This window comes from Mustela nivalis (genome assembly GCF_964662115.1).
Source record: "Mustela nivalis genome assembly, chromosome: 14".
NCBI lineage: Eukaryota > Metazoa > Chordata > Mammalia > Carnivora > Mustelidae > Mustela > Mustela nivalis.
The window spans coordinates 75,547,519-75,568,982 of NC_139033.1; the positions used below are offsets into that span (position 1 = coordinate 75,547,519).

General features: G+C 40.1%; 1 protein-coding gene across 8 annotated transcripts in view; it reads left to right on the forward strand.

Moving 5' to 3' along the window:
* PTPRM (protein tyrosine phosphatase receptor type M) overlaps positions 1-21,464 on the forward strand; it is a 749,942-nt gene that overhangs the window by 538,155 nt on the left and 190,323 nt on the right. For all 8 annotated transcript variants that reach the window (XM_082697317.1, XM_082697320.1, XM_082697313.1 and 5 more), the window contains one exon: positions 14,219-14,351. In XM_082697317.1, the coding sequence (XP_082553443.1) occupies positions 14,219-14,351 (133 nt within the window). The remainder of the gene's footprint in view (positions 1-14,218; positions 14,352-21,464) is intronic.

Below are 21,464 nucleotides of genomic sequence, written 5' to 3' on the forward strand. Positions count from 1 at the left end.
TTGACCTTGTAAAAGAATCAGGGGACAATCAGGATGGGCCAGTGAAAGGAGAAAAGCACAGTCCTTCCAATGGGGACAGATTTCATTTGCCATCTTGACAATATTGGTCAATGCCAAGAAGTGTTCATCTGTGACTCCAGGGGGCTAAGAGGAAGGCCTAAAGTCTTTAAAAAGAAGGGCTTCTAAAATTCTAGCAGGTTAAAATTTCCCAACCACACACCCCAACACACAAACACACATACATCCACACAACTTTTAGAAATGTCATAGTTGCCAAGGTGAGAGGATTTTGGGTGATATCCAATTCGTTCTCAAACCATGGCATTTCTAGGCCACCATTCATTCTTTTTCTTTTCTTTTACTTTTTTTCTGAACAGAAAACACATTTACTTTTTATTTGTAAATAATGTCAAACTTTAAGTTGCAAAAATAAAAATATCCCAGAGAATACTGGTATAGCCTTTATCCCATTCATCTGTTGGAAACGTTTTACCCTATTTGTTCTGTCATTTGCTCTCTCCCCACACCTGTGTGCCCACATACATATGGTTTTTTTCTGAAGGATTCGAGAACAACTTACCCATGTCATGACCCTTCACCCCTAAATATTTGAGTGCATACTTGCTAAGGATAGGGATATTCTATTATATAATCAGACTAGAGTTATCAACGTAATGGATTTACTCTAACTCATTATTTTCTTATTTCAGTTTGCCAAACCTAAAATGCTTTTTGTGACATTTCCCTCCTCCACTACAGGATGTAGTCTAGGATCAGTTTTTTTATTTGGTTTTATATCTGGTCAGGGTTCTCACTGTGGGAAGGCTGTGCTAGGGGCCAGGGGAAGAGAGGTTGCTCTTTTTGGTGGAACTGTAGTGTTTTTCTTGCCACTTTCTCATCTCATATGCTTGTCAAATGGGAATCCATGATTTCATGGAGGTACAGGACCAAGGGGCTATCACTTTCCTTGCTGATAAATCAGTCAAAACAGTATTTTTATTAAAAATTAGTATGTCCTTGAGTAAAATGCAACATCTGCATGCTTTATTTGAAAAGAAGAAATTTCCTGCCAGTAGTAGATCACTTAGAATACACCTTGGGTGCTCATTGTCTCATCTGCCCTTACGGGTATAAGCGATGGGAAAGTATAAGAATCACGGTCCCTTTGACCAGCTCATGAGTAACAGTGAGTTGAGGGCCCTCAGGTTTAGACTTCAGGACATTTTTAAAACCACGTGGTTTCCCAGGGCAGTTTTGAAACATATCTGACAGGAATCTTGGCCTAATGAATCTCTGCACCAGATTTTAGCAGGGTGGTTCACATTAAGAACTCCAGATCCCAGTGCGTATAATTTAGAAAATATTCACTTTAATTTTTGTTTGTTTGTTTGTTTGTTGCATTTACTTTAGATAAAATGTAGTGAGTCCAAAGTCCAGGCTTTGGGGGAGGGGGAGCGAATCTCTTAAACTCTAAATCTCAGTTTCCCTATCTCTAAAACAGAGAGGTTACTTTTCTTAGCCTCATGGTAGGCCTTGGGAGAAGGAATACAATGACAGATACAAAGGACCTGCACCAAGCAGGCTCAGGGTAAAGAGGAGGAATTGGCAGTTGCTGGTAACTTCCTTTATACATCGCTGTTGTTATTCCAATAGAAGATTGTTTTAGGGCCCTCTGGTCTTTCAAGAGAACTAGGTAATTAATCGGGGCCACTGCCACTCCCAAATTTGAGAGCTGCAGCCCCTCTGAGAGGCTCCAAATTGAACTTTCTGGGAAATGAATGGATTTCTTGACACTATGGAGGGTGTTATTTACATGGACACCATGTGCACGCTCTGGTCTCCAGGAGCACCAGAGCGTGAGAGGAACGTTATTATTCCATCACATGTCAAGACCTGTAATGAGTCCCCCACAGATGATATTTTCCATTTGCCTGTCTTTGGGATATAAACTGCATCAGCATGGCCCAGGCTATTGTCGTGCTCCTGGCAATGATGGTGATGATGATAATGATGAAAAAGTTACTGCATTTTCAAAGACAACTGCTTTATTTGAAGCAGTAATAGCCCAAAGCAGTGTATAACCTACTCTGCTCTTCCCTGTAGCCCTGCACCACAGAATAAATGCCAGGCTCCCTTTATTGTCCTGGCCATTTGGGGTTCCTTTGTTCCTCACTGTCCTTGGTTTAAATGTGGACACCTCTCTTTGATCCGTTCTCCAGGGGGCACTAGACGACTCACTTTAATAGAACTCCATTAAGAAAGCTTATAGATTATCGCATTGAATAACGTTTTTAGACATTAAATATGAAGTTGGAAAAATACAGAGTGGTTCTGAAGTTTTCTTTCACATGCTGTTTTCATTTAGGAGAGTAAATAACTATCTCAGAAACAATCTTTGCAAGTAAGCCTGGCACCTGACCTGGAGTTAACAAATGGCATCTGTTCAGAACATCTATCCATATCTTTGATGAGTTTTCCATTTACTCTAGTAAATATTCAAGCAATACATCAATTTAGCGATGTAATTGATGTTTAGTTTAATTTACTTATTGGTATTGCTAATGATGCAATTATTAATTGTGCTTTATTATTAATTATAATGGTTTACTCAATTGGAGCTCTTGGTCAGAGCTCATACCAACATATCAGCTTTTGCCTGGGATTTTACTGGTCTTTGCAATGGTTTAATTTTACTTATTATAACAAGATTATATATGACTTCAGAGTAAACATGATGGGAAATAAAGCTATCTTTAATATTACCAATTTGATGGGTTCTCCTTATATGTCTTTGAATAATTTCCATAGACACAGGTGCATATTTATGTACATGTATGCAAGCACAGACACACATGTGGAGACCTCATCAAGAGTGGGCTACCTTGTGTCTTTTAGCCAGTGCAGGGGCTTAATAGAGAGAATCTTCAGATTTCTACCTTGTTTCTTCTATGAGTAGTGAGGAAATTAAAAAATACTTCTAAAGTAGGGTCATAGAAATCATATAACCATTTTATTAAACCAAGTTATGGTTTGAAATATGTTGACATTATCTTATTACAAGTTTCCTTCTCTCTCCCTCTCTCTCTTTTTTTTTTCTTTCTAAAAAGCCCAGACCATTGTCATTGTTCTCGAGCAAAAATTTTGGCTAGTTTAAAGACTTCTAAAACAAACTCCATATATGATGGTGAAAAATGGTCGATAGCTACTTAATCATTGCAAGTATTGAGTTCATAACACTTTATTCTTGACAGATACTCATTTCCTGTCTCTCTGATATGTACCCAGTTAACTTCCTTGTCATTGATGGATATATATTTCACTTCTTTGGTGCTGAACATATAACATTTTGCCACTAATATTTATTTTCATGCTCTTTCTTTCTATTAATCTCATTTCATCATTGATGAGAGTTTGGTCAGTGAATTTACTGGTAAGGACTTTGATCTGTCATCAGCATACTGAAAAAACACTTCTTCTGTATACTGGCTGTCTCTTGGTGTGCTCAGTGGAACTGATGTTCAGACATGTTCCTTCAGTCTCGGTATATTTTCTGGATGCCCATGGAAGGTCATCTGATAGTAGCTGCAGGTGCCTGTTTCCATCATAATCCCCTCACTATATCCTGGGGAGCAGTGGAGGAAAGACCACAACACTGGGCCTCTTGTCTTTACTCACTTCCAAATCCCCTTGTTTCTCTTGTTTCTTTTCTTTTATATCCTTTGTGCTCTCCAAGAACTTCAACATAAATGGGAGAAGAATAGGCAAGTTATGAAAAGAGTACAATTCAGAATGTGATTAATCGTGAGAGATCTGTGATGCAGTATAGCTGTTCTCATATGAACTGCAGATAAATAATAAGATACTAGGCTAGGTCAGAGGAGCACCAAAAAAGTCAAAACAGCTTTGTCTCAAGGAACTCATGGTAGCATGTGATACAAAGAATTTACTAAAATGACTGAACTAGAAGTTGAAAATAAGTTCTATGCAAGAGGGGTTAAGCAAGGTTCTATAGTCATTCAGCAGGACAGAAAATACTTCCTACAAAGCAATCAAGAGCTGTATTTGGGCTAGGTGACCTTTGAAAGATGGGCGTGATTAGAACCAATGGAAAGTGAGTAGGGAAATGGAAAAGAGTGGCAGGAGTCCTGAGAAGGGAAATATTGGATGTATGGGGAAAACTGAACATGTCCATTGGGTTGGAATGTAGATAAAGGAAAGTATTTTTTAAAAAGGACATACAGTTAGGGGAAGGGGTTGGAGCCAGCCCATGGAAGTCCTCGATTACCTTTTGAAAGAAGTGTTAGGAAACTCTTGGGTTCTATGTTGTGTTTTTAAATGAAAGAGTGACCCGATTAGAGTAATTCTTTAGGAAGACCAGTATGGCTGCAGTATGTGAAGGAGACTGGATGGGATGTCTACGTTGAAGTCAAATACAAAAGTCCAGAAGGAAAATAAGCCAGGTGCGTGGCAAAGGGAATGGAGAAGAGATGAAGAAAGTATAGCAATTTTTTACCTTTCAAGATGGGTAGGGTGGTGAGAACTGACCTGTCTAATGTCAAGTAACTCTTCTTCAACCCAAGGATAGAGAGTAAACCGCCTTTGAAATATATTTCATTCTCATGTGCTGAGGGTCAAAACGCCTTGTATATACAACCAAAACTCATTTACTTGCTCTAACTTTTGTTGAGTACATGCATTCTAGGCAATAAGAATACAGAGAGGAAAAGATACAACTTTTCTCTGTAGAAACTTGAGCTCCCGTTCTTGTTCAAAAATTTTCCTCATACCAATACAGATCACATATGGTCATGATTCTCTTTAGAGATACCTCCTATGTGTCTTAAGAGATTCATTCAGTAAAGACTTACCAAGTGACCACTGTGTTAAAAGCATTGTGTTAATCACTAGAAGTCAACTGTGGATAAGAAATACTCCTTACTTCTGAAAAGCTCCTGTGGAAGACAATATCAGGGTACCTGCTGGTCTGCTCCTTGGTTAGATAAATGATCTGAATCCCTTGTCTCTTTTTACATTGTCCTTCTTTTCTTCCCTGTTGGCCATTTGTGTTTCTTTTCTTTGATTCCTTTACCTGTTTCTACCTTGACCAGGATATTGTGCTCTGCAAGTCATTCCTCTGGTTCATTTCTAAGTAACATGAGCTGTATTACCAGGCCTTTCTTTTCTAAACTTAGGCACGGAAAGTCCTATGTCCTCATATATTTATCCTATTCTTTCAGGATTTTAAATTTCTCTATTGCATTCTTCTGTACTACTGTTGTTTGCTTGTTTTCCTTCTTCTCTTAGGCTCTTCTCTTTATACCTGACCAAGATGATTTTTAACTTGAGTCTTGTCATTCAGAGAGTTAGCAGTAGTCACCCAAGTTTGCTGTGTCAGTCAGGAAAGTTCCAACGCAGTGAAACGGGAGTGAGCTTCACAGACATGCCTGGACCCAGCGTGTAGCTCCTTCCCTTTGCTTCTCACTGTCAGGACAAGCTGCTTATCCTGATTGTTTCTGCTGCCTTAGTTTCTTCATTTGTAAAATGGTGTTGATTACCCCTCGTGGTGAAATAGTAAATAAAGTTATATAAGATAACTAGCACATAAAGTAGGACTTCCAAAAGGTCAGCCTTCTTCCTTCCTATGGAATATAGTAGTAGCAACTGGGCACTCAGGTGGCATTCCTTAAATTCCTTTGCAATTAGGGATCTCTTCCAATCTCTACTAACTGGAGACTCATAAAACTAGGGCTTGATTCCATGAGGTTTTGCCTCTTAATTTTGTAAAAGAATCGTTTAAGACAGTACACTGAAAGAAATTTGCTAACTGATAAAGATACCAATATATCAGAAGGTGTTTTAAAATTAACAGTCCAATTAAATATTTTTCTTATTCTGCCATTGTCTGTGAAAACCTTCCTTCACAGATATTTAGGACCAATGAGGTTCTCAAGTGGGAGTTTTTCTTCATGCTGTGTAGGGAATCACCTAGGGTGTTACTTAGACCTTTGATCTTGAGTCCCTGGAAAACCTAGTCATCTTTATGTTTCATAAATTCTCTCCAAATGTTCTTAAACTCTCTATGAATGGAGAACCTCCGTTTAGAAAATATTGAATAGAATGACAAAATGAATATAAGTCTTGTTTATTAAAGAACCCCATTGTTTAAGGAAAAGCTGTATGTTTACTGAGTGAGTATGGGGGGATTACATGACCCCACCCCCTCCTTGATCCCAGGAAACCTCATTACATTTCTGAGGATTACCTTTTAGCCATGTGAACAACATATCATATTTCTGCCTTCAGTTTGCTAGACTCTGTACATTGTTTGAATCTCAAAAATACTGATTTTTTTTTAAAGATTTTATTTTTATTTATTTGAAACAGAGAGAGAGAGATCACAAGTATGCAGAGAGGCAGAGGCAGGCATAGAGGAGAAAGCAGGCTCCCCGCTTAGCAGAGAGCCCAATGCGAGCCTCGGTCCCAGGACCCTGAGATCATGATCTGAGCCAAAGGCAGAGGCTTAACCCACTGAGCCACCCAAGCACCCAAAAATACTGATTCTTTTAGTAAGCATGTAGACTCTATTATTAGGTATACTCACTTCAAGATAAAATAGGGAATGGACAATTTTAGGCAGCCACAAAAGCTACAGGGGGCTTTGACAAACATATACCCAAAGAACTACTTCTTTGTGCAAGAAGCTGTAGTGATTCTTTCTCCCAGAGGAATTATTTCTAAGAGCTAAACATAAGCTAGCTAGACCGTGACCCATGACACAAAGTCTGAAAACAAATTAGAGGGACAGCAGATTTTTATTTTAATGCCCCTAAACTTTAGTTTCAGACAAAACTCACTCTTAACAGGAGTATCCTCCAAAAACATCCACTGGCATTCCCTTCATGGATTATTCATTTGTATGAAAAGTGAACACAGCTGATACCTTCTTATTGACAAGTTGTTTCCTCATTTTATGACTTGACCATGATTTGAGAAATGCAAATGGAAAAAATAAAGCTATTTCATCAGAATAGTAACAGCACTAATAATTCTCTTGAAACTTTTAGTGCTCAGATAGTAAGTGATAAGGCTTTGATAGATCATCTTCCCCACAGGATGTTGGCCACATCAATAAATGAAAGCAGTAACTGTCATGAAATTAGAACAAAAATAAAAAAGTAGATTAATTTTTTAGAGACAGTATATATCAAACAATCCAGTATCTCAGTTTTATATGAGAAATTATATTTCTGATTATTACTTGTAAGCCGTACGCGTTCTGCATGCCCTACAGTGGAAATTAGGGACAAAGGAAGAGTTATAAATTCAAAAGCATAATCAGGTTACAAATAATACATAAAGTGTGAGTGTAGATGATTCCAGAGTAGTTGATTGACTTTGCATTCCCAGGAAGAAAAACAATGGTATGTAATTTAAATGAAAAATCTTGTAGATGTTTTGCGATTATGTATAACGTTAAAGGGACAGCTGAGAAAACTAAAAACAGACTGCAAGGAATTCTAATTTTCTGTACAAGACATGAATGAGCTGTCTCATGGTCCTATTTAAAACCAGGGTGTTGCTATTTTTAAGAAAAAGAAAAGAAATATACCTCTGCAAAAGGTAAAACAAAACAAAAGAACCTATGAAAATTAATTAAAATAGGTTTTGTGTCCAAATGGCCATAAAAAGACTAGCGCAAAGTGGCTGAGGCTTCCTCAGTTGACGCTTGAAAATACCTTTCAGAATCGGAGTGCTGGGGAATGAGCTTGAGGAAACTGTCATCTTACAAACATCCACAGCCGCCATTTTACTTTCTGCTTTTAATTTTCCTCAGGTCTCATCTTGTAAGGTGTCTCGGCCTCCTCAGTTTCTCTTGTCCGTGGTTCCCCTGGTTGCTGTCCCCAGCGTTTTTCTCTCCTTGACCCCCAAATACTGAGAGTGGTATTTCGGTGTTTGGTTTGCCACTGGAACCTTTTGCATGTAGTGGGAATGAAGCATTTTGTTGGTTGGATTCACTTCAAAGGTCAAACCCAAACACACATTTTCCCCGGCAGGAGACCAACCTTGTATGTCCATCAGTGGCAGCAGCATCCAGCCAGCGCTGGGCATCTGAGACCCAAGCACACCTCTGTGCAGCTGGTGAGGTGCCTTCTGTAAGCCCCTTGTCCTTGCCTTTCAGTTCCACTCACCCCTTTAGATCAGACATTGAGCTCCCAGCCCAGGTGAGGTAGTCGCCTTCCCAATGGTCCCCAAATGCCTGGCCTCACCACCCCCTCTCCACTCCATGAGCTTGTGTAATACTACCCACGTACTCCTCTCAAGGCACAGCTCCATTATTTCCTACTGTTCCTCCCTTCTTATATTCAGTACAGGCTGTCTTAGCTGGTAAGCAAAGCCAGGAAGCGAACCATAAAGCCTCAGTTTCCCATACCGCTCATCCTCTACTCCCGAACCTTCACCTGGACTTCAGCCCAGCTACACAAGAATCTAATCACAGAGATGTCTTTGTGCTCTCTGCCTCTCTGTCTTCGCTTATGAGGCATCCTTCTATTGGAATCTTCCCCTTCCTTCAAGCCCATTCATATTCCACCCTTTGGAGAGGAGCCTTTCCAAACCTCCCTGTTCACTGTCCCCACAGTGGGTTCTAGGACTCACCCCTGCACTTCATGTGGCTTCTGGTGTCAGGCCCTGAAGGCTGAGGCTCCAGTCTTACTCATCTCAAATTCCCCTACAGATACAGTTACAGCACTTTGAGCATAAAAGGTACTCGGTAAGGGGTTGTGACTGAAGACTTATGAAAACTAATATTAGCATTAGCCCATGATTAGGATTGCCCAAGCAAGTGTCCCTTCTGGAAATGCTTCCACCATCAATTCCTGACCACTTTTCACACCCCTCCCCACCTCTGGGATATAACTCTGAGTAGTGTCATCCTCTGCCTTTTTCTCCTCCTCTCCCTCTTCTTCATCCTAGTTATGAGGAGTGAGGAGGGGGCCCTAGAGCTCTGTGCTCCTGCATAAACCCACAGACCCTACCCCAACCTACACATCTCCCCTTCACAATCCGGATTCATTGCAATCACATCAGGATTCATTGCATTATGCCTTGCCCAACAAGCCCAGGTATCTAGCTCTCCCTCTCCCCCTCAACCTTCCCCTATACCACTCAGCGCATCCCTATCCGTCTGGCTCTGGCCTTCCCCACCAGAATAGAACTTCCATGAGGACAGAGGTTTTGTTAGACCCATTTGTTCACTGTTGTATTCCTGAAATAGTGCATGGCACCATTGGGGTACTCAATAAAATCTTGTAGAATAAATCAAGAGTATTGCTCATTTTCTCCAACATTTAGGGACAGCCTACTACTGGTCACCATTATGCAGATGGTCTGGGCAGCCAGGCTGTCCCTGGGCTATGCCTAATGTTCACTTTTCCTGTCAGGAAGGCTTCCTGTTTTCTCAAGGTGATGCCGTTGTGGTGTTGGGGCCACTGCCACCACGGTCAGTAGCCCCAGGCAGCCGTGATGACTTTCATGACCTTCTGAGCTTGCGTCCTTGGGTCTTCTGGAAAAATTTCTGCAGCCAGTTCAGTAGTCAAAATTGGGCCCAAACCTCAAATCAGTGGCTGAGCACATCATTTTCTCGGCCTGGCGTGTGCTGTTATTTAGTTTAACATCAGACACTAGGCCAAGACTCACTATTTCCTGCTAAGCTGGAAACCCACTGAATACAGCATTGGATAAAATCATTCCCTTTCTTTTGAGGGTTTTCATGTGGGATGTTGTATCTGTGACCTTACTTAAAGCAAGTTCACTGGAATACCGCTCTTTTTAATTTTCTTGGTCGTTGAACAAAACAATCACCCAAAGCCATCACTTAGTAGAGGGGGCATCTGTGAAGATTATGCTCTACAGTTTCAGCAGAATGTCTCCCTCCATCTATGAAATGTTTAGCTTACTCATTATTTTAACAAATATGTTCAAGCCTAGATAATACCCCCTATTAAATGCATGCATTTGAATATATTCCCTTTAAAAGGAGCTACATGTACAGTAAACTCTAAACAGAATGTGCAGCAGAAGAGGGGGAAAAATGCCTTTCCACAAAGAATTGGAAATTATACTAAAAAAAAAAAAAAAAAAGGGAATAAAAGTTCATACCATTAGAAACCTGGCAAGAAAATAACAAGACAGAGGGGAAAATATGAAAACAACTCTTTAGCCAAGCAGTTTGTAAATTATACAATTAAATTCATAGATATGCTGGCAGGTGGGGGGGGACAAGCTATCAGTTATAGCCACATTCTTTTTTTTTTTTAAAGATTTTATTTATTTATTTGACAGATCACAAGTAGGCAGAGAGGCAGGCAGAGAGAGAGAGGAGGAAGCAGGCTCCCCACTGAGCAGATAGCCCGATGCGGGGCTCGATCCCAGGACCCTGGGATCATGACCTGAGCCGAAGGCAGAGGCTTTAACCCACTGAGCCACCCAGGTGCCCCTATAGCCACATTCTGTCACAAATTATTATCTGTCCCAGGCTGACAGACAGCTCGCAACTGCATGTTTCAAAAAAAAAAAACAAAAGTGGAGAAAAGAGCATCCGGTGGAAGGGGGTCATAAAGATGTCAATTTCCGGAAAGGCTGGAGGGGCAGGTCAGGCAGACAACGGCAGGAATGGTGGGTACCGGGAGTGAACTTGGAATTAGTGACACACGCCTCCGTGAGATTATCTCAGTGAGGTGATTTACTTATTCCATCCCAGCCTGTATTTGCTGTTGTTGCTTCCCGGATCAGCCCTAAACCCGGACATTCCAATCAACCCCCTCGTCCTGGGGCTGTCACCATGATCTGGTGGCGGTGCCCTGCAGCAGGCAAAAGGAGGGTCACTCACCACCAGCCCCGGCCAACCCTCCTCTCCTTTTCTGAGCTGCTCTCCCATTCTGCATGATTGCCACCATAATCACATTGCAGCTGTGTCCTGCAGAGATAGAACATTTCATTTTCTTGACCTGCAATGTGAAATGAGTTAAAAGTAAGTGCTAAAGAATGATAATACTGAGCTTATGCTAGCTGAATAACAATGGACTTTCCTGCTTCCCAAGGGAATGAAAGGCTCGAAGGGGGTCTCTTTTCCTGTCTCAAAGATGGGTAGAGTATTCCTCCAGTTCTCATAGGATACAGGCAAAATGTGGGCTAAAGTGAAACATAACCAGTTGTTTTTTAACAGAAGCAAACGTGACCGTTAACAAGACAAACTTCCCTTACTGAGGGTTTATGACGTACTCTGTGTGTGTGTGTGTGTGTGTGTGTGTGTGTGTGTGTGTGTGTGAATGTATTTCAGTCTCGTAGGCTAAGAGAAGTCTTTCTGTATTTCTTTCCCAAGTGTTGTATTAATGACATAATTTAGTTACAAAGAAATTCAGTGAATTGGTTATTTACAAAATATATTTGGGCCATTTGAAATCTACCAACTGGTGAGATCATTGGGACTGCCCCCAGTATGCCAACATTTGGAAGAATAAAGCCAATTTCATTTTATTTTATTTTTTTAAGTTACAAAAGAGGGACGCCTGGGTGGTTCAGTTAAGCAGCTGCCTTTGCCCAGGTCATGGTCCCAGGGTCCTGAGATGGAGCCCTGCATGGGGCTCCCTGCTCTGCGGGAAGCCTGCTTCCCCCTCTCCAACTACCCCTGCTTGTGTTCCTCTCTCGCTGTTTCTCTGTCAAATAAATAAATAAAATCTTTAAAGTTAGAAAAGAAATCAAAATTGGAAAACATAGCCCCCTTTTTCACTTTTGTGCATTTTAAATTTTTATTTTAAATGCTTTTTTAATTTTCATCTTTTTGTAGCACACATTTTATCTTTAAATCTTTCTTAGCAATTTATTTAATGTATCAGTATCCTACAAATCCATCATATAAAATCTTAACACTGAACACTCAGTTCCAGTGGCATATTAGAGGGGTATACATAAGATGTAATTACACTAAAAAATAATAAACATTAACAGTGTCAATGTTTATCTGGATAATTAGTGTGAGGGATATTCATTTAAATAAAGTAGCAGGACTTTCCCCTAAAGTCATCAGAAATAAAAACTACCTAAAACAGTTTACACAAAAGGATTTGTATTCAGTAAGGTGTGATTTTTACATCATGATGACACTCATTATAATTGTCTCTTTGATTGGAATGCACATGTGGATGGAAAGTCACCTTTTTTTTTTCCTTTTACACCATGAAATTTATTTCATGTATAGATATACATGTGTGTACATAAAGGGGATTGTGTGTGTATTATATAATACATGTATATATGAGGTTTGCATTAAATATAAATACTAATACATGTGGATTACATAATGTATATATATAGCTAGGGGTTGAATTGTATCCCCCCAAAAAGATGCATGGAAATCCTAACCCCCCCAGTACCTCACAACGTTATCTTTTATTTTGTCTTTTGTTTTTTTATTTTTCACATTTTCTTTTTTATTCTTAATTTAATTTAATTTTTTCTTTCAGTGTTCCAAGATTCATTGTTTGTGCACCACACCCAGTGCTGCATGCAATACATGCCCTCCTTAATACCCACCACTGGGCTCACCCAACTCCCTTCCCTCTCCCCTCCAAAACCCTCAGTTTGTCTCTCAGAGTCCACAGTCTCTCGTGGTTCGTCTCCCCCTCCAATTTCCCCCAACTCACTTCTCCTCTCCATCACCCCATGTTCTCCATGTTATTCCTTGTGCTCCACAAGTAAGTGAAACCATATGATAATTGACTCTCTCTGCTTGACTTATTTCATTCAGCATAATCTCTTCCAGTCCCATCTATGTTCATGCAAAAGTTGGGTATTCGTCCTTTCTGATGGAGCCGTAATACTCCATAGTATATATGGGCACCTTTTGCCTTGTGTGTCTCCCCAGTCTTAACCAGCTTTATCAGGAAAATGGCCACAGATGGGTTCAAGAGGCAGCCTTTCATATAAAATCTTAACATGAATAGCTTTTGAAAGAAATGTAGTTTATATGTTTCCGATGGAAACAGATGGAAAGTGAGAGCTTGACACAGTTTCCCTGTGATGATTCATCTGAGGACAGTCTCAGTCTAGAATGCACCAGATATAAGGATGGCTAACTTTTTTAAGAATCAGGTGACGCACGAATGGAAAACCCAACGAGAGAGTAGAAAGGGTCGGTCTCAATATTCAATTTTAATTAATTTTTTTACCAAGAAAATTCTAAGGCAAATTTGGACATAAAATTCCTACTTTAGAATGGTCTGTCCCGGCACCCTAGGGAGGGTGGTGGCACAATGCCTCGGGTGCTCAGCATCATCACGTTCTGGTTAAAAAGGGCAGAAGCCCTTAAAAAATAATGGATTCTGCTTAGTGAATTGAACGTTACATTCCTAATATTTTTTTTTTTGTCCTGAACTCATTTAGCAAAGGAAATGGATATTTCATCAGACATAGATTTGACATTCCATCACATTATACCATAAACAGGACAAACGGTGTTTTGGAAATGGGAAAGCAGGCACACAAGACAGTAGCCACTGGAAGGCTCTGGTTATCTCATTTAAACAGATATTAAATATGGGTGCCAGTAGTGTGATCATCAGCTGCCTCCCACTTTGTGAATAAATTGCTTAGAAGGAGTCTTTTGCCTACCAGATGTGACCTAGATTCAGATTTCCAAAGGCAGGGGGAAAATCTCTATTGTGTTAAAAAACAATTGCTGGTAAAATGCATGGTAAATGAGCTTATCTCACTTTTCCAGGTGTTTGGGCTAATATGTTATGGAATTCCTGCTTCACTTATGAAAAATAATTGAGGAAAATGTTTCAGCAAATCAAATTTGGATAAAGGCTTAGGATAGCTATTGTGTTGTTAGCAAGTTTTTAAACGGCAGAAAGAGCAAGGAGCCAATAAAGATAATAAAATAAAAAAAAAACTGTTTGAGAAGAGTCTCTTAGAAAAGGGTCAGGCGTGGGTGTGCTACCCAACTTATGTTATGGTTTTGTAAAATATTGAAGAACAATATGAACAATTACCTTCCTTTCAGTGCATATGAAAGCTGTGGAAAAAAAATCAAAAGCTTGTCTGTCTGCTGGCTCTGATAAGTCTTCTTACTCTGTTAAATGCAGCAAAATGTTTAAAAATGTAACATCTTTATTCTCTTACCCATCGTCTGTCCTTTTTCATTTCCTTCCACCTTTAGGAGCCGTCACCCCGAAGCCAGTCCCAGAACCCGAGAAGGAAACAGACCATACTGTCAAAATTGCTGGAGTCATTGCTGGCATCTTGCTATTTGTTATTATATTCCTCGGAGTTGTGTTGGTGATGAAAAAAAGGTGAGCTCCTAGCTATTGCCAGAAATGCAGTTCTGTCCCATTGTTTGCCAAGTTGCTTCATGCATGTGAAAATATTCAGTTATTGAATTGGTTTTGAAGACACACCTGTGACCCTAATTGTTCCTATTTCTCATCTAAGCTTCAAAGTTATGGGACAAAATTCAGAGTAATGATTGTGGTGTTGTATGACAATGCCAAGCATATCATGCCAAGTTAATATAAGGCGATGTGTCTTCCCACACATTGGTGCATAAAGTTCTGCAGACTCTTTAAAGACATTTACTAATCATGAAATTTTTAGTGCTGATTACAGATGTATTAACACATTTGCTGTTCTCAAGGACAAGAGAAACCAGAGTTTTCCTTCTCATTATGATGAAGATCACGGTGATGACCGAGTTTATTGAGCCCGTGTTATGGGCAGGTAGGCACCATGCTAGGGGTTTAATCTGCACGACACCAGGAGAAGGAGACTCTCGAAAAACAGCCTAACAGGAGCACAGCCCATGGTATGACTCAGGACAAGAATAAAGCACATTGGATGTTGTCGGATTGCTCTGTTTAGTTGAAGGGTGGTCTGGGAGAGGAGAAAACCCAATATGGCTGTAATAAGCAATCTTCACCTCCCACCCTTGAAAAATATACAGTGCTTTCGTGTTGTAGAAATGAGTGAGAAATTACTATATAAGTGTTCAACTTATATAAAAATTATCAACATAAAAATATAGATAATGATATCTTAATAGCTTAATTTTTCCCAAACATTAGTAATACTCAGACTTTAATCCTTTTCTCTGTAGTTTAAAAACAATTTTAGGATAGGAGTAAGGTCATGGCTGGTAAGAGGTGAGCATGGAGAGGTCAACAAAGCAAAGTCTTGAAGGTCTGGTCTTGTCTGTCATCTAAGGAGGCTGGACTTGGTCCTGAGATCCACTGGTGGCCTTTAAAAAGCAGGTAGTAATGGGATGTCATTCTAATCTTAGAAAGATTGCTCTTATGTTAGGATTGAACACAGTGAGGAGGGAAAAGAACTCAAGTCAAGAGGAGCAGTTGCATGAAGCGCGACAGCTTTAGAAATATTAGGAAGTAAGCTTTAGTGGCCATTTGGAGGGAGAAGCAACAACATAAAAAGAACCTAGTTCCTGGCTGGGACAATTTAGAGGTGATATTACCAATCAGAAAATGTGGAATATGGAAAGTAGAACATATGTGGGGACTGAAGATTGGAGAGGTAGGTGGTGTACTTTTTTAGTTCACCGTTCCCGTGAAGTTCAGTGGAAACTTCCACCAGGGAGTAGATGTGCTGCAATGGACTTAGAATAACACTTCCCACAGTCTGGTCATCAGCCTTTGCCAAGCTGACACCCTGGGTTTGGATGAGGTCACTCAGTCCCTGTAGAATGAGAAGGAAGTCAAGGATGAAGAGAAAAGCTCGGGTAACGCAGTGTCTAGGGGGTGAGTTCATATCCACATGTATACACATATGTATGTATCTATTCTTGCTTTGTCCTTAATCTGATGTTTAGCCCTTGCTCTGTCCCAGCCGCACATGGTAGTAGTGGGCCCCCATCGTTTAAGCGCTTTCTTCCCACCTGCTCTACCACTTCAGTTCCTTTCTTTTTTCCACCGATCATTTAATTTCTCTCCTTATTTTTCTTTACATTTTTTTTTCTTCTGATGAGATCTTTTAAGATCCACTCTTTCAGTGGGGCTCCTAGGTGGCTCAGTCAGTCAAGTGTCTGCCTTCAGCTCAGATCATGATCCCGGGGTGCTGGGATCGAGTCCCATGTCGGGCTTCCTGCTCAGTGGGGAGTCTGCTTTTCCCTCTCCCTCTCCCCCTCCCTAACCCTGATCTATCTCTCTGTCAAATAAATAAAATCTTAAAAAAAAAAAATCTATTCTCTTAGCAACTGTTATATGTGCAACCCAGGGCTGTTAACTGTGGTCACCACCCTGTGCATTTGATCCCATGACCTATTAGTCGTGTACTAGAAGTCATTTCATTTTTATTCTTTTTTCTTTTCATTTTACTTTTCTGCAACTTTCTTTTCTTTATCCTTCTTTTATTCTTCTCTAGCTATTTGTCTCTTTAGTTCTTGCCTCCTCCAAGTCTCTCTCTCTCTTTTTTTTTGGTGGTTGTTTCTTCTTACTTCTCCATCACCTCTTAGGCATTTTTTTCCTGAATGCCCTGCCTTGCTCCCCACCCCAGTGTTTATGCAGATAGCTTATCTTTGCTGCCAGTGGTTGATCCCATTCTTTTTTTAATACTATTCAGTATAAATCTGAAGCAACACTAGGCCTTTCCATGCCTGGAAATACAAACTAAACATTTTGAAGAGATTTATTTTTAGTTGAGGGAATAGGTTGGATTCTTGTGTCTTCTGGCAAACTCTCTATGAGGAATAGCCTGAGACTACTAATCCAGTTGCCCTTGTGACCTTAGCTAAATGTCATTTCATCCTCCAAGGATCTATTTCTGCTGGATTAATTCATTATTCTACCTAGGTCTCTGAGGTAGTCATGGAGGTTATGTTATAAATTATGCATTTGAAGAGCTTGCCTACAGTAACATATGGTCTTGATACACCATTAGACTAAATACCAATAACTCATATCAAATTTACATGATTATTTGCTAAGTTCTAATCTGAAAAGGGTTGTTTTCACAGCACGTACCACTTTTGTTTGTGCTTTTTCTGAAATACAGACCGTGCTCTCTGGAAAGAAAATTTGCCAATATATCATGACTATAAATACAAAACTTCTAAAATTTAGACCTGAATAGTCATGTGGTACAAATTTTCATATTGAATAGGAATTCTTAAGAAAATTCTAGTTGTTTGGGGTTTTCTCTAAAATTTTAGTCCCAATTTTAAAAGCTATATTTTTAAATCATTAAAACCTATTCATGATATTAATCATATTACACTGATATGTAATAAGCCACACGGTTTGGTTAGAAGAACACTGAATTGGTTTTTTTAATGAGGCCTAATTGCTGTATAACTACATTAATTTCAGGCATACAACATCGTGATTCAATATTTGTATTGAATCACCATAATGAATTTAGTTACACCCCTCATGATCTTCTGACCCCCCCCACCCCCACTTTGCTCAGCTCCCACCACCCCCAGGAGAACACTGACTTTAGATTTGGCATTCCTAGACCTGTATTTTAACTACGTTGGTGGTTCTGAACTTCTCTGGGCCTTAGTGTCCTCATTTGTAAATTGAGAAAATTATACTGGATGATCTCTGTCCCTCCCACTTCCAAAATACCAGGTTTTCTCTATGCCACAGCCTCTGATGACACCGTATGTGTGCTATTCTCGAAGTACAGTGGGCGGCTCATTGCTGTATTCCGTTATTTAAACAAAGCCTGTAGCTCTTTCAAAGGCTGTCTCGGTTTGGTCGGCTCAAGTCGGAAAGTGTGACTTGGTGACCCACTTTTAGCCCTGTTTCCCACCATGAGACAGGAGGCCCTCAGCGAAAAGGAGGGAGCTGGGAGGAAAAGGAAAACAGGGAAGGAGGGAGAGGGAAGGCGAGGAACTGCCCCAGGTGTGGGGTTCACGATGTCATTAGTCATTTTCGCTGGTTAAAGCCTGATGCTACCTGGACTCCGGTGCCGTTCCTGCACTAGCTGGTTAGCTCCCAGTGCTTCTGCCCTCGGCGCTTGGCATCAGCCAACGCGGCTGTGTGTCGTTGGTCATAAAGACAGACTGGGCCCAGGAGACAGTGTGGTGGAATGTGCCCATCAATATTTCTGGAAATACGATGGGAAGTCTGTCCTGCCCAGGGAAAGTCACTAGTTACTGTTCCTGTGTGTCAGCATCCCGGCCAGGTGGGCCTGAGCTCCTGAGATTCGGGACGACGGGGGGTGGGGGGAGTGGGGGGAACAGCCAATTTAATTGGGAGGCATTGCTAATTATTAGCTTAGCTAAGATCACGTTGCTTTCTGAAGGACTGGCCTTCTATAAAAAGTAGTTGCTGAAGGTAGGCCTCTGGGAGAATAGGTAAAAGCTGTTCAGCTCAGGCTAACTCATGGAATTCTTTGACATTGAGGCAATAATGACTAAAAACGGAGATAACCATCAGTTTTATTTGGCTATGTTTTATAAACCTATCACAGATGAATGACTGGTTGTTATTTTGTTGATGAATATTAAACCATTTGAGCCTTGTTTGGACTAATATAATATGAAACCATCTTTTCCTTAAAAACTGTTAAAAAAACCTTTACATTTATTTTTACTTTACCTGCTAAGGAAAGCAACTTCTTATTATTTTCTCTTTCCCAAAAATATGTGTTCTTTTGAGGGTGCAGTGTTTTGATGCAACAAATGTTAAGAAAGGGTATAAGATGGATATGAAATTAAAGTTTCATAGAGTCATAGGATGATATACAATTAACTCTTGCACAATGTGGGGGTGAATGGCACGGACCCCCCTCACACATCCAAGTATGAGGGCTCTCCCAAACTCAACTTCTGATAGCCTACTGTCAATTGATAACATAGTCAATTGACACATATTTTTTATGTTGTATGTTTTATATACTATATTCTTATAATAGAGTAGGCTATAGAAGAGAGTGCTATTAAGAAAATCATAAGAAAAATACATTTATGCTACTCTACTGTATCGTGGGAAAAAATAGTGTGTAAGTGAACCCACACAATTCAAACCCATGCTGTTCAAGGGTCATTTGTATTCTCAAAATAAATATAAAATAAGTTTGAGCAAGAGATACTTAGTGTTTATCATTTTTCATCCATGTATAATTAAATATATTTGTGAAAATGAAAATACCTGCATTTTCAACATTTTTCATAGGGAATAATTTATCTCAATAACATGTTTGACAGGATTTAGTATACAAGCACCATCAATTTTACCCTGATTAATTATATTTACTATTGTTTCTAAAATTGCTATAGATCTTTTAGAAATTTGAGGACATTTGTATTAATTAGAGTAATATTCCTGTTTCAGCTACTGTGGTAAATAGAAATTAGGGAAGTTGTAGCTCAATGAAAATAATTAAAGAGATATGCATTCTTGGCCAAAATAGCAAATGTTAGCTTTTCAACTACATGAACACCTGTTTTAGGTAAACGTGACTATTTTAATCCTGAAGCACAATACCTCTACCTTCTTTCCAGAACATATTTTAACAAGTGAACATTTTGCAAATCTAGCACCTGTCATTAAATATTTAGAACCTATTCTATTATATTTAAACAATACTGGTACCGAGAGAAAAATCTCAATAAAAGTAGGAAGTATTTCTGAAGATATCATGAAACAAAAAGATAAGAGAGAAAATTTGATGAAAGCCCAATTTTCAAAGAGATGCCTATAGTATGTGGCTGGAGGCAACTTGACATTATCTATAGTTCTTCTGCTATACCTGTTGACATATGCGATAGGAAATTTTTTCCACTATAGCTCAGTGCAAGCTGTATGTGGAAAATGTCTTGAGTCTGGAAGCTCTATTGAGAGTTTTGTTTCAAAAGCACATTTTCTGGAACCACACTGAGAGAGTCTTACATAGACATTGCTTTATGATTATTATTTAGAGTATGTGCAGCCAGATAAAGAAGCAGATGCTGAGATTTTTCCGTTCTGAAACGTGCTTTGGCATGCAAGGAACGGGATAGCTGGGTACATAAAGAAGTATGGATATGTCACCCTAACCTATCAATCAGCTAATATCCTTCAGTTTTCTAGATGGAAACTGGATGGGTTTGTGGTCCAGAGGTAAGTTAAACAAGCGGAGGCCTCCTCTAACCCAGACTTCATGTGATTATCCTAAGAGCTCTGATCTTAGGAGCTACTTCTGGACTCAATCTAATGGTTTGACTCTTATGTTCTATTAAGGGTTCTTTGGGAGCTGCTTATACAGAAGATTTTATTTTAAACAGAAAGGTGGGGAATATAGGCATCAAGTTTTTTATTTTATTTCTATTTTATAAGAGGAAAGTATCAGAAAATGGTAAAGGACAGTCGTACAGACCGGGTCTGGATCCCTGCTCCCAGCTGGTAGCAGAATGAGTGGGGAGAAGTTACCTACCCTGTCTGAACTCCGTCCGCAGCGGGAAGTGTGGCAGTGATGCTATTGGGTCTTTCGTAGGGCACCACGAAGATTAAGGCAGATAACAGGTACACACAGCTGGTGCTTGACAAATAATAGCACAGGGGCCCAGAAGTTTGGGAAGTTGTTCAAGATGACAGAGGTAGTACGGGGGGGACTTAGTGAAAGTGGGTGTGTGCGATTGTTACCCACGCTGCTCCACTGCCTGCGGCCACAGCACTCAACTCAGAGATGTCTCCGGCTCTGTTAAAACTGAGGTGCCTTCTTCGTGCAATTGCTGGGACCGGCACCGTCATCAGCTTGTGGTGGTTTACCATTGCTGTGAGTCTGCAAATGCCTGAAACTCTGCCACCATGGTTTAATCTCCCTTTTGAGCCATCACAGGAAGAGAGCTAAACTAAAGCTTTCTCCACTTCCATCTTTACAGAAGTGTTTTGTAAATCCTTTCAAGGATGTGTATTTCATGTCATTTTTTTCAGCCATTAAGTTTCCTTCGGATAATTCACTATAGGAAGGATGCTGCATCCTTGTCTGGTTGGGTGACTGAGAGAACTTTGTTGCGTTTGATGGTGAGCTGTGAACCAAGGGAGGGTTTTACGCAAGACTTTCCTCCTCGGAGACAAACCCTAGAGTCTGGAAGTGGCATGCAGGTACCAGCAGTCCCAAGGGACAGCTGCCCGAGTGCATGCTCCGTGGCTTACAAGGTGCGTGATCATGGGCAAGCTGCTTGGCTTTGTGTCCCTCGGTCTCCCAGGGTATATATACCAAGGCCATAAGAATAGTAGTTACTCATAAGAATGTTAGAAGAAGAAAACGAGTTCTTAACATCAGAGTGCTAGCCCCAATAACTATTAACTGTATTAGTAATATACATAATCTGCGACGTTAGAATATGAGCGGTGGCTGATTCTAGGTTCAGTGCCAGTGCATGAATGCTTCAGAGCTCTTGTTTCCATACTCAAGAGACAAGCAAGGACAAGGCCTTGTTTCTCCTTTAGAGGGAGTCCACCTCTCCT